This window comes from Numida meleagris, chromosome 4 (genome assembly GCF_002078875.1).
Source record: "Numida meleagris isolate 19003 breed g44 Domestic line chromosome 4, NumMel1.0, whole genome shotgun sequence".
Lineage (NCBI taxonomy): Eukaryota > Metazoa > Chordata > Aves > Galliformes > Numididae > Numida > Numida meleagris.
This window is the reverse complement of record NC_034412.1, coordinates 59,185,543-59,201,097: the sequence shown is the minus strand read 5'-3', so window position 1 is coordinate 59,201,097 and position 15,555 is coordinate 59,185,543. Positions and strand designations below refer to the sequence as shown.

The 15,555-nt window shown below is 35.6% G+C and overlaps 1 protein-coding gene across 11 annotated transcripts in view; it reads left to right on the top strand.

Moving 5' to 3' along the window:
- Positions 1–15,555, top strand: part of KIAA1109 (KIAA1109 ortholog) — a 114,949-nt gene that overhangs the window by 71,816 nt on the left and 27,578 nt on the right. For 7 of the 11 annotated variants that reach the window (XM_021397165.1, XM_021397162.1, XM_021397168.1 and 4 more), the window contains exons 49-61: positions 697–747; positions 3,464–3,670; positions 3,814–4,052; positions 4,603–4,847; positions 5,554–5,659; positions 8,725–8,822; positions 9,096–9,281; positions 9,747–9,915; positions 10,456–10,667; positions 12,694–12,892; positions 13,445–13,504; positions 14,490–14,716; positions 15,231–15,431. In XM_021397165.1, the coding sequence (XP_021252840.1) occupies positions 697–747; positions 3,464–3,670; positions 3,814–4,052; positions 4,603–4,847; positions 5,554–5,659; positions 8,725–8,822; positions 9,096–9,281; positions 9,747–9,915; positions 10,456–10,667; positions 12,694–12,892; positions 13,445–13,504; positions 14,490–14,716; positions 15,231–15,431 (2,200 nt within the window). The remainder of the gene's footprint in view (positions 1–696; positions 748–3,463; positions 3,671–3,813; positions 4,053–4,602; positions 4,848–5,553; positions 5,660–8,724; positions 8,823–9,095; positions 9,282–9,746; positions 9,916–10,455; positions 10,668–12,693; positions 12,893–13,444; positions 13,505–14,489; positions 14,717–15,230; positions 15,432–15,555) is intronic. The other 4 variants (XM_021397170.1, XM_021397169.1, XM_021397167.1 and 1 more) reach the window with 2 other exon arrangements.

Here is a 15,555-nt window from a genome sequence, read left to right as displayed (position 1 = left end):
TTGAATGACTTGCTCAACATCCACATTATTATTTTTTTTTTGCCGGGTTTACAGACTCAAGAAAGGCATGCATTATTTTTTTGTTTCTAGCTGAAATTTGTTGAGTTGCAAAGCAACAATTAATGTACAACTCTTTGTGACATAGAACACCCTCATACAGTTTGAATGTTAGCTGAGTAACCCTCAGTATGTGATCTGGTTTTAGAATATTAATAATCTTGTAGAAAAGGAGATAAATAACTTGACTTGAGTTTCTCTTTTTTTCTTTTTTCCTTTTATTTATTTATTCCTGCTTAGTTTGGAAAATACTATAAAGAGCTTAAAATGTGTAGAATTTTACTAATATTCACAGCTAAATTGTGCCTGATAAACATATTTCTGAAGGAGAAGTTGAAGTTCTGATCTGACAGCCATGCAGCATTTCTGAAGATGGCTGAGGTTCTTCATGCCTTTTTTTTAGGCTGTAATCTTACAGAACTTTCATATAGAAATGGTGGAAAAAGGGGGAAAATGTTGACTAAATCTTTGAAAAAACAACAAAAAACTAACAAACCCCAAACCTTAAAGTTGTTAACTTTGAAAGTAAATGTCATATTGTGGGTTACAAATAATTAACTGACTAATTTTGCATGAATGTTTATTCTTTATTTGCTTTGTTTTTGTTTTTCTTGCTTTCTCTTCAATCTTCATCTATAGACTGGAGGATTTTCCTACATCTCCTACAAGCACAGCCAAACAAGAGTTTCTGTATGTCATACTATTATGTTTAATAGTCTTGCAATTAACTGTGTTATATAGCTAATGGCTGCATTCCTTGTGTGTGATTGTGTAGGCAGATGTTGCTTGAATACGTTTTAGTTTAACATCTAATAATAGCTAGATAAGATTTTAATGTGGCCTGCAAATAGGTGTCCAAAAAACCCCAACTTGTAAGTTTTCTTTTAACAGTCTAGTTTTAGGGGCAGTTATTACTTCATACTGTCAGTACTGTAATGCTAGAGTGGTTTCACTAATTTAAGTTCTTTAGATGTACTTCTGTGCTTATTTTAATGGGTGAAAATAATGCTGATAAATGCAGAGGACAGAAAAGATAGATTGTTTTTAACTTGGTAAGAAACTGCTGTGCTTGCTGTGGTAGTACCTGTTGTGATCAGAGTACGATGAGGACCATTTCTTTCATCTTTATTTACTTCAGTGCTGGGTTACTAGCTATGCTGACCAGGCTGTGCTAGTTTAGAATGTCTTCCTTAAAACTCTGCTTGTGCATCTGCTGCAAATGAAGGTGAAACCTTTCAGGTCCCTTAGTTCCCTATGTGTGAAAGTGGTTCCTCTTTTGGTGGCCTTATAGCCAGTTCTGAAGTGGGATTAAGCATTTGTTCAAGACTTAATTGGGATTATTGTGATTTTTGGAATTGACATAGGACCATGGGGTTACTTCAGAATGAGTTACTTGGATGTAACTTAAATGTTAATTATTTTAACAGTATTCAACCAGACCTGTTATAGATGTTTCACAGTATGTAAGCAAACTACAGATGTGTAGTGTGCGGTGCTCGTTCAGAATAAATGTATAGCCACCCAGTTGTTCTGTATTCCTCTTTGCCTTGGAAGTAGGCTTTCTGTAGACCAGACAAGTGACAGTGAAATTCATTAGTTACATAAGATATGCAAACATATAAGCAGAGATGCACTGTTAATCTTGCTCGGTACTTGGGACATCCAGACTGAGAATATTATTTCCAACCTAATTCTTCTGTGAGAGCTGTATTTGTGTAATTTTTTTTAATTAAGGAAGTGCTTAAAGTAGTATGAATTCGTGTGCACAATAAAAACTGCAACTGTTGTAAGCAAATCTAGATTAAGATTACACTGTCTATACGGTACGCATCAGGAAGAGATTTTGCAACTCCCCTTGAGTGTTATCCTCGTCCATCAAGGCCTAACTCCCTGAACAGTTAATAGAGTAGTATTTTGCATTATTGAAGGAAGAAAAATATATTCTTGACTGACCTCAGAGTAGTTCAATCAGAAAGCAGGTGGAGTTGAGCAGAAAACACGGAAACATCAACAGAGAAATAATCACACAATCACAGAATGGCTTAGGTTGGAAGGGATCTTAAAGATCATCTAGTTCTGTTCTCCCCGCCACGTGGAGTCAAATAAATCTGCCCTTTTCTTCCGTAGTATGTGTTTGCATAAATTTTTTCTTCCTGAAAATACTTGCAAATTAAGATTTGTTTCCTTCTTCATATTGATCTTCCGCTCTAAAACTTTAATCTGTAACTGCTTTAGGTCTCTTGTAGCTCTTGCAAAACTGTGAAAATTTGAATCTGTTTCTGGAGCTGTACTAAATGAATCCACTGTAGATAGGCCTGTGATTGCACAACAGTTCTGTGGACTTCTTTGTTATAAGCAGAGGGATAATGGTTTTTTTTGTTTCCACACCTGGGATGCTTTAGGCTAGCCAGTGTTTAACATAATAATCAGCCTGTATTAGAACCTCACAGAATAAACATTACTTAGGGAGTAGAATTCATAGATTAATGAAGCTTTCACCATGAAACCTAACAGTCTACAGAAAAAAATCAGTCATGATTAAGTAAGAACTTCAGTTGAATGGTGCAGTTCTATAGGGGCTAGTTTTTGCACGTTTTAGCTAATGTACTGCGTATTCCAAACTATCGGTCTTTCTCTCTGAGGCTGTAATACTCTTTGCTGGCTACATAATAAATTCCCCCTAGGTAACCCGCCAGTAATTAACCCGAAATTAGAAACATAAATGTGTTACCCCTTGCATCCTTTTTAATAGGAGCTTAGTGAATTCTGATATGCCAAAATTTCATTCTACAATCTACATCTTTCTGCATTTCTATTTTTATCTTATAACCATTGTGAACTATATCCTCATTGAAATAATATTAAAATAAACTTTTGGCTCATACTGGTCCAAAATACCAAGTCTAGTAAACATCAGTATTAATTGACTAACCCATTTATCACTTTCTGTGTATTCATTGCTAAGTGAGTATTCCTTCCATGGACCTTTTTGGATGCTGAAATCAGATTTCACTAAGTCATCTTATGAAAAGGATGATTCAAGTATATTCCTGAGAAGGAATTGAAATGGAAGGCTGTTGTTTATGTGTGTGAAAATTTGTCTCTGGATGTGCAGCCTAATGTGTGTAAATTCAAGTGATCTTAGATTATGCAAGAATAACAGTTTAACAGGTATTGGTATTTTTGCAATGCATGCCTTGTAGGTTTCTTAAATATAGTGTAGTTGTCTGTGGCATGTAGTGCATCTGTGTGTGTAAACTGAATGAAAAAGTAATGTGTATGTATTTTATAAACAATCACTTACCTGAATACTAGGAAATTCAGCTAATCCTTAAAACCCATTTTAACATAAAGCTTTAACTATTTTGAAAGACGTGCAAATAAATCCTATTTCCCTTTCTGTTAGAACTGTAGTGAAATGCAGTATTGCCAAATCCCAAGCCTTGTATAGTGCCCAGAGAGGGCTGAAAACAAACAATGCTGCTGTGGTCAAAGTTGGAGCCATCAGCATCAACATTCCACAGCACCCTGCCACGCTGCACAGCATGATGGTGCGCAGCTCTCACCAGCTCTCCAAGCAGATCTCAGATCTCATCAGGCAGCCATCAACTGCGTAAGTGTTGTTTGTCTGGCACATCAGCATGCATGCCACTGACTGAATGGCGTCCGTTCATGGCATGGCGCTACTTTGAGCGTATGAGAGTCTATTGTGTTAGAATAACAAGAAGTATTTTCTGATCTTCATTGTGTATATAGCTCTCAGCCCACAAAAGAAGATGTTGCGACTCCTTTGCCCTCTGAAAAGACTCCAACAAGTATTAATCAAACACCTGTTGAAACAAATGAATTTCCACAGCTGCCAGAAGGCTTAGAAAAGAAGCCTATAGTTCTTAAATTCAGTGCCATGATAGATGGTATAGCTATTGGAGCAGCACTGTTGCCCTCTCTAAAGGCGGAATATAAGATGGGAAGAATGCGGAGTCATGGAATGACAGGTAAGAATTCTCTGAAACTTTAAACACTATGGCTTTTCTCTTTGTCTTGACAGAAGAAACCAAGAGGACTGGGTATTTCTGTAGAGTCACTATGAGAGATTTGACTGTTCCTCTTGGCTTTTTTTTTTTAATTGGAACTTCAATCAGATAGGGCCATATAGAGGATTTAGGCTTTTAATAGATGATTGTCAAACGCAGAATACAAGAATAGACTAAGAAATGTATGCATTGATAGGTACAGCTTTCTCCCACTGTTAAAATCAGTTTATGCTTGATTAAATTTTGATTGCTAAGGCTACTCAGGAATACTCTTATAAGACCTCAGTGCTGATGAGCTAGTTTGACCCACTGCTCCATCAAAGAAAAAGGTTGTCTTCATTTTCCTTAAAAATTAAAATAACTCAAATTCATGTGGGTGGATATGTGTAGCTCTACAGACATACACCTTTCAGTAACATTTTAAGATTTTTTATTCTAAAAGTGTTCTTAAATTTAAGCATAAATGTGGTTCTTTTTCCAGTTGAAATTCTTCCCCATTTTCCTTTAACAGGTGCCCAGACAAGATTTAATTTTGAGCTTCCAAGTCACAGATTGCGCTTCACTTCAAAAGTTTCTGCCACTGATATGTCAACCATTCCTCCTTCAGCAAGTCTCAACCTTCCTCCTGTCACTATGTCAGGCAAATATATCATGGAAGAACATGATACTTACTCGGACCAAATATGGAGCATAGATGAACTACCTGCTAAACAAGGCTATTACCTACAAGGGAACTACTTACGTTGTGTGGCTGAAGTAGGTGCTGAAAACAATAGACATCTTTGATAACTGTCCTTTTGTATTTCTGTCTGTGCATCTGCATCTTAGCTTAATTATCTGCTTTCTCCAGAACTCTTAAATTTACAAGTTGATCCAAATATAACATCTGTAATTGCATGAAATAGAAACTGAACTATCTCAGTGTTTAGTGTGATGAGCAGCCAACATACTAAGCAGCCAAAAACACTATATTTGGAAGATTTTGAATATGTTGTTTTGTGTAAACAAATGAGGAAGTTGTATTTAGAAACTTCTCCTTTTGTTTTTCTTTTTTGGAATGAATATTTCTCATCAGTCAAGTTAAGTAAAAGCATATTACGTTGATTATTCAAGTGTCATTTTAAACTGATAACTTAGGCTTCTGTATCAGATAATTGCTATACGTTTTGCAAAAACACATATTTTTTTAAAAATCTAAAAATATATATTTGAATGGTTAGGTAGCTGCATAGCTATAAGGAGCAGCTAAATGCAACTTCAGCAAATGATTTAAAGTTTTGTTTGTACACAGTGTTCTACTTGCAGGTTCTATTTGCATACCAGTTTCCACACTATTGTTTATTTCAAGAATGATATGATTGGTCTTGTAAATATATATGCCCAAGAGTTTAAAAATATATTGTTTTTAAAACATAAGTATGACAACTGTTTTGAAGTTGTGGGGTTTTTTTTATTTCTGTAGGTTGGTTCCTTTGAACATAATCTCACAACTGATCTCTTGAATCATTTAGTATTTGTACAAAAAGTGTTCATGAAGGAAGTAAATGAAGTCATACAGAAAGTTTCAGGTAAGCAGAAATACTTAAAATGAACTTATATTAAACCTTGTTTGATGGCAACATGGTATGGTTCTCTGGATCTGTTATGTAATTCAAACACCATCATTTTGTGTCTAACACTGCACAGAAGCAAGCAACAGAGTTTGAATTTCAGGTAAGAACTGAGACTCTGGAAATTTTTGTAGCTGTTCCAGAGACAGGATGTTTTACGGGGAAACATGGTAGTTTTGACATGATAATCCAAAGTTGCAAAATCACTTAGTGCTGTCTCATTTCAATGTGCAGAAAATAGTTGTGTTTATCTGTTTAGGTACAGTCAGAGTTACAAAGCATCTATTTTCTAACATAATGTAATGGACTAAAGGTTTTTTTGTGTGTAGGGTGAATCAGAATTTGCACAGCATTTAATATAACACATCCAATCACTCACAACTTTTCTGGTTAGAGACTTCATCTTGTCAATCTGAAAGAGAATCAGACATTTTCAAAAGCAGAAGGAGAACCAAAAAGCTGATAACTTGTGCAGTGCAGGGCTGTTTTCACCTCAGCAAACAACTTCTGACACTCCAAAGGCTGGAAGAATAACAGTTATGGATTTGATACTCTTGTTGGGTTTTTTTAATCAGCTTTTTTTGTTGTTGTTTTTGTGGTTTGTTGGTTTTTTGTTTTTCATGGTTTGTTTGCTTTACTGATATGAGACTACTCTGGAGGGAAAAGTATGGGCTGGAAGTATCATTTTACAAATAAGTTATCCTTCGGTAGTTTAAAAAAAAATACACAGTATTTAGCGTGGGTATTATAAAATAGATGAGGAGGTGAACAGAAAAGCAAAGAAGTAAAGAACAGTAGAAATGTTTTGCTGTTTTTTAGGTCAAAATAAGAATTGGTGGATGGTGATAAATGAATATTGAAAAAGAAAAGCAATAACTAATATAAGTAATAACTAATATATAAAATATGTAGACTGTTTATTAATAACTAATGAAAGTAAAGAAAAATGGACGGAATAACTGTGAGAAATCAAGGAAATACAATTTTTATTAAGGTTTTAAAGGCAGAAGGATGTAGGAGAGGATGTTACTGGATAACAAACATGAATACATATTCAAGTGGGTGGAATTCCAAGTAGTTGGGTTTTAATATGTTTCCAGTTATCTGAAAAGGCTATTACACAAATAGAGTGACTATTTAGTGGAAAAACTGAGTAATAATTGGAAACATGGAAAAGTAACTTGACAAGTGGTATATAAGTGAAAGGAGTGTTTGTGTGTATTTTTACACATTCACGCACACATGCACATAAATGTACATAATGGAGTTCTGCAGATTCAGATGCTATACACTCAAAAGATGCAGTGAAGGAAATGGAACATGTCAGAACTGCTGAATGGTAGGAAGAAACAAATTTTATACTGCCTTATGTTTGTTCCTGGCAAAATACATCAGTGTTGCGTAGTAAGAAAACACATGGGGAAAGAACAAAACTTGAATAGCTGTTCTTATTTTTTTTCTTTTTAAAGAGCATAAAGCAGCAAAATGGGAAAGGTGTATATATATAATATATATCATATCTTTTACAACATTTTTCATTCTCATATATTCAGTCTCTTCTCTGTTTTTATGTGACAGATTTATTACCATTTGCTGGTCCTTTGCTTTTTCAGACCATAAATTCGTATTGGGAGTAGCAACCTGATGTTCTTTTGGATGTGACTGCTGCCTTCTGTACTGTGCTAATTTAGCAGGAATGTGGTCAGGTGCCAGCAATCCAGACCTGGGGCCTGGGTGCTGAATGTGGAACAACGGGGGGAAAAAACAGCTTTGTCATTTGGGCTTACAACAAAGTAATTTACATGGCTCAGTTAGCCTAATAGACTTGAAGTGGATTTCCTAAATATGGTTTTTGTTTCGCTAAAATACCAATTGCTAGTTTTTATGCAAGGATAATATGCAAAGCACAAACAAGGTATGGTGGAGTTTCATAGATTACAATCTAATTAATGAACAGAGCACTGTAAAGATAGCTTCTAATATCTATGTGGATAATATATGGAAGAATAGTAATTCCTCTTGCTCCTCAGAGCCCTTAGGTTAGTATTGTAGCTTTGCTTGATCATTGTTAAGAATGTTTAAGAGTGGTAAAAACACAGAATCATAGAATCATGGAATGGTTTGGGTTGGAAGGGGCCTTTAAGATCATCTAGTTCCAACTCCCCTGCTATGGGCAGGGATGCCTCCCTCTGAATCAGGTTGCTCAAAGCCCCATCCAGCCTGGCCTTGAATGCTTCCAGGGAGGGGGCATCCACAACCTCGCTGCAGAATGCAAAGGAAGTCTTTCAGACGATTGGAGAGGAAAGACACCCAGATAAATATTGAGTGATAAAAACTTACTGTATATAACATTTTAAAAATCCATGATTTAACTACCTGTTCTTACCACCGAATAACTAATTAGAAGAGTTGGCATTTTTCAAGAGAATTAACAGCCTTAGCCTTTCCCAGTAACAACTGTTCCTGTAAACTAGGACTGAATATAGACCAGATCTCAAGGGGAAGCTAAGACAGGATTGCTTCTTAAGCTTAGGGACTGTAACTTTGTATGAAATGTACCAGAGTGAGGAAGTAAGTGCTAAATTAAATTGCCTCAGAATACCCTTTTCTCCATTACTGAAAGATACGTATATGATTTCAGTTCCTCTTTCCAGGCATGGTGTTTGGTTAGTGTTTACATTTTACTGTCAAATAATTAGGAGATCTGTTTTTTTTCCTGCAGCAATATGTTTTGAAAATGAGATTTTCAAGTTGTCTTCAGGCTTTGAGTCCTCCTGCAGGAAGTCTGACAAGGGAGGATCTTGCCTCTTTGTCTCCATTTGCAGTAGGAGACTATTAGCTACATGTAACAAGCTGAATCTGCATCTGTGTATGTTGTGTCTTGAACCTGTACCTGTTTTTATAAAACTTTAGCAAATTACTGATTGAAATGAGGCTTAATTCAGTGCCACTTCTTTAATACCTACTTGTTTTACAGTGTTTTCTGTGTTAAAACTCTGAATGTGTATATTTATTGTGTATAGGAGGGGAGCAGCCAATACCTCTTTGGAATGAACATGATGGCACAAGTGATGGAGAAAAACCAAAAATTCTTCTTTACTCATTGAGCCTACAGTTTAAGGTAATCCTATAATGATAAAACAGTGGTTCTAGATGCTAGTAATGATGGAATAGTTTGGTTTGTACCTGAAAGCTAGCTGAATCGAGAGTAATCTGCATGAAGATAGAATCTCAAGTTTGGTTCCAGTCATCTTAAAAGATTTTGTTATGAAAAATCATTATGCCTTCTTTTTTTTTAGCTGCACAGTGAAAAGGATTTTTTGTTTTATTTCCCCCACTTCTCTTTCTGCCTTGAAGTCACACTTTAATAACTGTACCTTCCTTATTCATTTAGGGAATTCAAGTGACAGCTACAACTCCCTCGATGCGAGCTGTGAGATTTGAAACTGGACTGATAGAACTTGAGCTCTCAAACAGACTTCAAACCAAAGCAATGCCTGGAAGTAGCAGCTACCTCAAACTGTTTGGGAAATGCCAGGTGGATTTAAATCTGGCACTGGGACAGATTGTTAAACATCAGGTTGGTGCTCACCATCTTTCCATATGCTATTCAGACTTAATAGAGCATGATTTAGAAACACAGAACCAAGCCAGCCAATCGTTTTGATTTTTTTGTTCTGATCAGACGATAGAGTAGGTATCACCTGCAATCAGTAATTCTATGATACGGAAATATTTTGTGATGTGTAGAAATAAATACAAGTTTTAGAATCTATAGATGTGGTATCACAATAAATAATCTGAATAATTATTTTAGTTAACATTTCATGGTAAATAAGAAAAATAACACAGTGATTAGAAACTAATGGGAGGAAATTGAATATCCTCAAACAAGATTTGGATAGAAGAGAAAAAGGGGAAAGAAGAGATTTTTACTACTTATTGTAATTCTACACTTTGTCAAATAGACTAACTTATCTCTCCCCCTCCCTGACCTTCTCCCTGCTACAAACTTCTCTTCCTCTCCATTTTTGAACATTCTAAGGTTTATGAAGAAGCTGGCTCAGACTTTCATCAAGTTGCCTATTTTAAGACAAGAATTGGATTAAGAAATGCTCTGCGAGAAGAAATCAGTGGCTCATCAGATAGAGAAGCTGTCCTTATTACTTTGAACAGACCAATTGTTTTTGCTCAGCCTGTGGCCTTTGATAGAGGTATGAGATAGACAATTGCTACAAAATTTGTTTTCGTACAGGGCAAGCTATTTTATTTTTATTTTTTTTTATTTTTTTTGCAACCAGGCTTGCTTGTTCAAGATTCAGTTTATTTCATGCCAAACCAAAATGTTTAATGAAGTATACTAACTGAGATATTTATAGGAGATCTGCTGCTTGCCAACAGGCTAAAAATTCCTTATGTCAAAAATTCCATTTGCTGAGATGATTAGTTCTCAGGTTGCTTGGAGGAGTATGGTTTTGTAAGTCTTTATAAAGCATTGTTTTCTGTATTTTAGTTTGTTAACTGAGATACTAAATTATCAGCTTTGCTGGTCTTGTCCTTTGCAGCATGAGCCTCTTAAGTACATCCTGAGTGTGTATATGTACACATACACTTGTGTACATTGTTATGTATTCACAGCATAAAAATAATGGAGAAACAGTAAAAATGAAAAAAAAAAACTAACATTTTTTAGTGAATGTGGTTTTTTTTTGTATGAGTTCATTTCAACCAAGCATTCTGGTTTCTTCCTAAAGCTGTGCTGTTCTGGCTGAATTACAAGGCTGCATACGACAACTGGAATGAGCAGAGAATGGCTTTGCATAAAGATATTCATATGGCCACAAAAGAAGTAGTAGACATGCTGCCTGGAATCCAGCAAACCTCTGCACAGGCTTTTGGGACCCTATTTCTTCAGCTGACTGTAAATGACTTAGGAATTTGCCTGCCCATCACAAACACACCCCAGGTAATCAAAATATCTGAAGCAATGTGGCTATTGAGCCTGTTGAAATACCCATTTTTAGGTGGTATATCGCTTTTCTGTACATAAATCTAATTTTTTGTTACACCAATGAAGGATGTAGGATGTTGAAGTTGCAGTAGTGACACTGTTCATGATGGAAATGGCATTCTAATTTATGACAAGACTAAGTTATGCATGCTTCAGCTGGTGCCCCTGTTTTGGGGAAATGTACTGGATTCTTGTTTACACTGCATACTTGCACAGCACTTTGGAAAGTCCATGGAAACGTGCAAATGGCTCATATTTCCTTGAAAACTTACATCAGAAATTTCAATTAATCTTTTTCATATGATTATAAATAGAAAACCTTTTTAAAATGTTCACATTAACTTTTTGTTATTTAATCAAACAAGGAGTGACAGTATGAATAACTACTTGATATGTATTTTTCAAACATTTACCTTCATTTAAGAATTCAGAATGGACTATAGAAAGAGATGTAAATGTAGTCATTGCCACAAAGTGTATCATTGTAGTGCAGGGAAATTCTAATATATTATCACAGAATCACAGATTATTTATGTATAAATACATTATACATGATAATGTATTTTTTCATGTGCTGTTAACAAGTTTACGTGTTAAAGTGATGCCAACACAGTGCATTGTGCAGTGTGTTAACGCAACTCATTCTGTAAGGGAATGTACATTGTATTATGTTTCTGGAATCCCTTCCAGTCTAGTCTAGTTTCGCAGCAATCCTTTCACAGGCTGTACGGGTTTCTGAGTTTCTTGGCAACCAGTACAGCATGGTGCAGGATGTTCCCTCAGTTTTGACATGTAAATCTGAATACTGATTGATTCTTCAGATAAGTAGGAAGGTAGCTAAATCGGTGGCCCTCACTTTCTTGGAAATATGAAGCTTTATTCTCAGTTAATAGACCTATATTCCTTTTGTTCTTGCTATCTTAGAAATAACTGCGGTTGTGTCTGTCTCTTCATATATAAAACTATGATCAGCACTTCCTAATGACAAAATAGATAACATTACATTGCCAACTGACAGCAGTTTAAAAAAATAAGTCAAATACGCATAGCAGTGGAGTATTGTAAGGATAGATAATGCTAGATAGTGTCAAGAGAAAACCTTAGATTCAGAGACTGCTCTGATGTCAAACAGGGAATATTCTTAAAGGGAAATAATTCCAGAACAGAAATGAATCATTGCAATGTAGAAAGTAATAGTCATAATACATTGAAATGTACAGGACTAATGAGGCAATAACCAAGAATTCATAATGACATAGTATTGTGATACTTAATCTTGTATCTGACAGCTGCAGAGAAAGCAGATGGCATTTTATGCCTTTTATGTTAAAAAAGATAGCAAATTCTTAAAAAAAAAAATCTAGTTAATAAAGCTGTATATAAAACAGTATGTTTACAATAAATATGTTGAATAGAAAGAAGTATAGCTTTAGAAAAGGGAGAATGTGGGCTTTTTTTTTTTTGCCAATGAACAAAATGATAGACTATCATATACAAGGGGCTGGAAATTATTGAATACACAGATTGTCTGATTACTCTGCATCATTGTAGATAACAAAATAAGCACCAAAAAATCTTAGAAGTCTTAAAGATGCTTTTCGTCGTCATTTAATCAGCTTACGAACTTTTCTTTTTTATGGACAAGAGCCCTGAATTTCTGTTCTGTGCTCAAGAGATCAGGTGGTTGATAACACTTGAGTATCTAGTCCATGATCAAATGTGGATTTTCTTTCCTTTTCCATATGAGCTCAACTTCCACTGCCCTAATGTGATTGCAACGTAGGCATGTTTACTAGAAAGCAGCAATTTGAGACATTATATGGACAGATGCGATACTTCTGAAATTTTGTGCAGAAAAGGGAAAATACAAGAAGATATGAGAAGGTGATCAGTTTTCTGATAGGGAAAGATAAACATTACGTGTGTAGTCAATATTCAACTTTGCTGTCTTGAGCAAATTCTCTCTGATATTATTTTCTAGTCTAACCACACTGCTGATCTTGACACTGGCTCTGCTTTAGTCCTGACCATCGAAAGCACATTAATCACTGCCTGCTCCTCAGAGTCTTTAGTTAGCAAAGGTCACTTTAAAAACTTCTGTATTCGCTTTGCTGATGGCTTTGAGACAAGCTGGGATGACTGGAAACCGGAAATAAGAGGAGATCTGGTCATGAATGCATGTAAGTGGCTTCGATTTCATACTGCACAATAGAATTGCAGATATAAATTTCCTTTTACCCTTTGTTGTGCCTTTTAAAGCTGCTGAGCTTTCCCCACAAAGAAAAACTTTGGCCTTTTGAAAGCAAAATAGCGTGAATCTAAAAAGTTGTATTGCTGTTAAAACAAATTGCATTCCCTTATTAAGGGACTATGTCATACTGCAAGCATTAATTTTAAGTTTTGTCTGAGAAATGTTGGAAGAATTAGATGTATTGCTTTTATATCTCATAAGGTCCCAGTAAGTTTTTAGTGTTTTAATATAGATGGTTTTCATCGGGCTGAAGGTTCTAGAATTCACATGAAATTTCAAGTTGATATGAACTTGTATGTTACTGCGTAAAATCACTTTACCAAATATGAATGAAGTAATTCAATGGGAATTAAAACTAAAAATGCAGTTGATTAAATGTTGATTATGGAGCACAAGAGACTTGAGGGGGAATTTGGAAAGGCTAGTCTAAAGCAACATTCAAACTCTGTCTGCCTAACCTATGTATGTGCTTCATATGTAGGTGTTGTGCCAGATGGTACATATGAGGTATGTTCCAGGACAACAGGACAAGCTGCAGCAGGTAATATACTTTTTAAATAATTACATTCAGATTTAAATAAAGGATTCATAAAACAAGAAAATTAAATCCTTTGATAACCATGTTGTAATTTAATTGGTGTGGGGTTTTTTGTGTGTATGAGTTTGTTCCTTGATTGGAGAATAGTTCTTTGTAACAGCAGTGTTGTTTTAGTGCTTCCTGAGATAACTCCTGTTATTCCCAAGCTTTCTCCTCCCAGCCGCTCCTGCTGAGTTCTGACATGCTTCAAAAATAAGCGACACTGTCTATCTTAGTCATCATAGCTGCTGCTTGGTGGCTCTCATCTGTCTGCCCAAATGTTGCATCTGCAGTGTCCCTTGTACCCATACTTTGCTCACGATGATCCCTCATTTGCTTTTCTGTGCTGAGGAGACTTAGGAATAAAACTCATGCTGCAGTTAATAAAAGTTTATCTTGGGTGGAATTCTTAGTGGAGAAAAACAGGGTGAATTTATTTATAAGGAAAAACAGTATGTTCTATTATTCTGCTTTTAAGAAGTTCTGGATTTTGGTGATACAAGGTGGTGCTCATTAGAATAATCGTGGGAAGACATGATATTCAGCCAACATGCTATATCTATATCAGCCTCTGGCCTCACTGTTCAAGGACTTGAAATAGTTTTTTTTTTTTTAGGGAAAAAAAAAAAAAAGGGAGGAGGATAAAAAAAAGTCAGTATTCTTTTCATGTAGATGAGCATCCTTTAGACTTCATGCTGTTAGAAATCCTGTTTTTGTTATCATCTTTGCTGAAGGGTATTTATTTTCATTAGATTTGTCTGTGTACATCTTTTTTTTTTTTTTTTTTTTTTAAGAAATATTAACATAGTAGCTACGAAGTTGTAGCAACAAGCTGTGGAATAGATTTTCCTCAGAGTTGTTCCCAAGTGGGTGGTAAAGACATTTCTTCATAACTGATAAATAATCTAACTGGTTAAACGTCTGTATTTTTTCCTTTTAATAAATCCAGAAAGTAGTAGTGCTGGAACCTGGACACTGAATGTATTATGGAAGATGTGTGGTATCGATGTCCATATGGATCCAAACATTGGGAAAAGACTGAACGCTTTAGGCAACACCCTCACAACACTGACAGGAGAAGAAGATATTGATGATATTGCTGACCTCAACTCTGTAAACATAGCTGACTTGTCAGATGAGGATGAAGTTGACACTATGTCTCCTACTATACACACAGTAAGCAAATCAACCAAAATATGTATTATTGATTGCGATGAGCTTGACAAAGTTTTCAGTCAAAAGGAAAGGTCTTAGTCGTGAGTTTTTTGAGTTCAGCTTGCTAGTCATGTAGCTTATGTGATTCATGTTTCAAACAAACAAAAAAAATTGTGCTAGTTTTCGATGCAATATTTCAAACACAAGAAGTCACAGATCATATTTCTACTGGTGTTATCTAGAATTGGGATTTGGAAACATAGAGATATGAGAACTAACTTAGGTGCCTGAACTGGAAAAGCTGTAGCTATAGATATATTTTCTTAGATTTTCTTACAGGTGTGTAGAGTAATTTACTAACTTAAATGAAAGAAACTTTTTTTGGTGCATCTACCTAATATGCTACTAATCTTGTTTTTTGGTATCACATAAAACTATTTTAATAGGTGTTCCTTACTGGCTATCTTAAATGTCTCTTGCCTGCCACTGGAGAAGATTTCATCTCAGAGCACTAATGTTCCTGTTTGTTGTTTAGAAATCAGGTGGAGGTTCATTTTATGGAGATGCACCCAAGCTAACATTTGGGCAGCGGATTGTAAATCACCTGCTGGGTTTGAGTCCCAGAAACCAGCGATACTCTGTTCCTGTAGAATATCTGTTGGGGTCAGCGAAGTGTGATTCTCTTCAGTCTAGCAGATCACATATGAAAGCAGGCAGATCCTGCTCATGGGGACATGTATGTAGTCGCTAAAGTGTGTCTAACTGAATGATGGGATTTGGATCACTGGAAGAATTCCAATCGGTTGCCTTTTGAGTTGAAAGTGATTCTTTTGCATGCAGTAGTCCAAATTTTAAGGTGT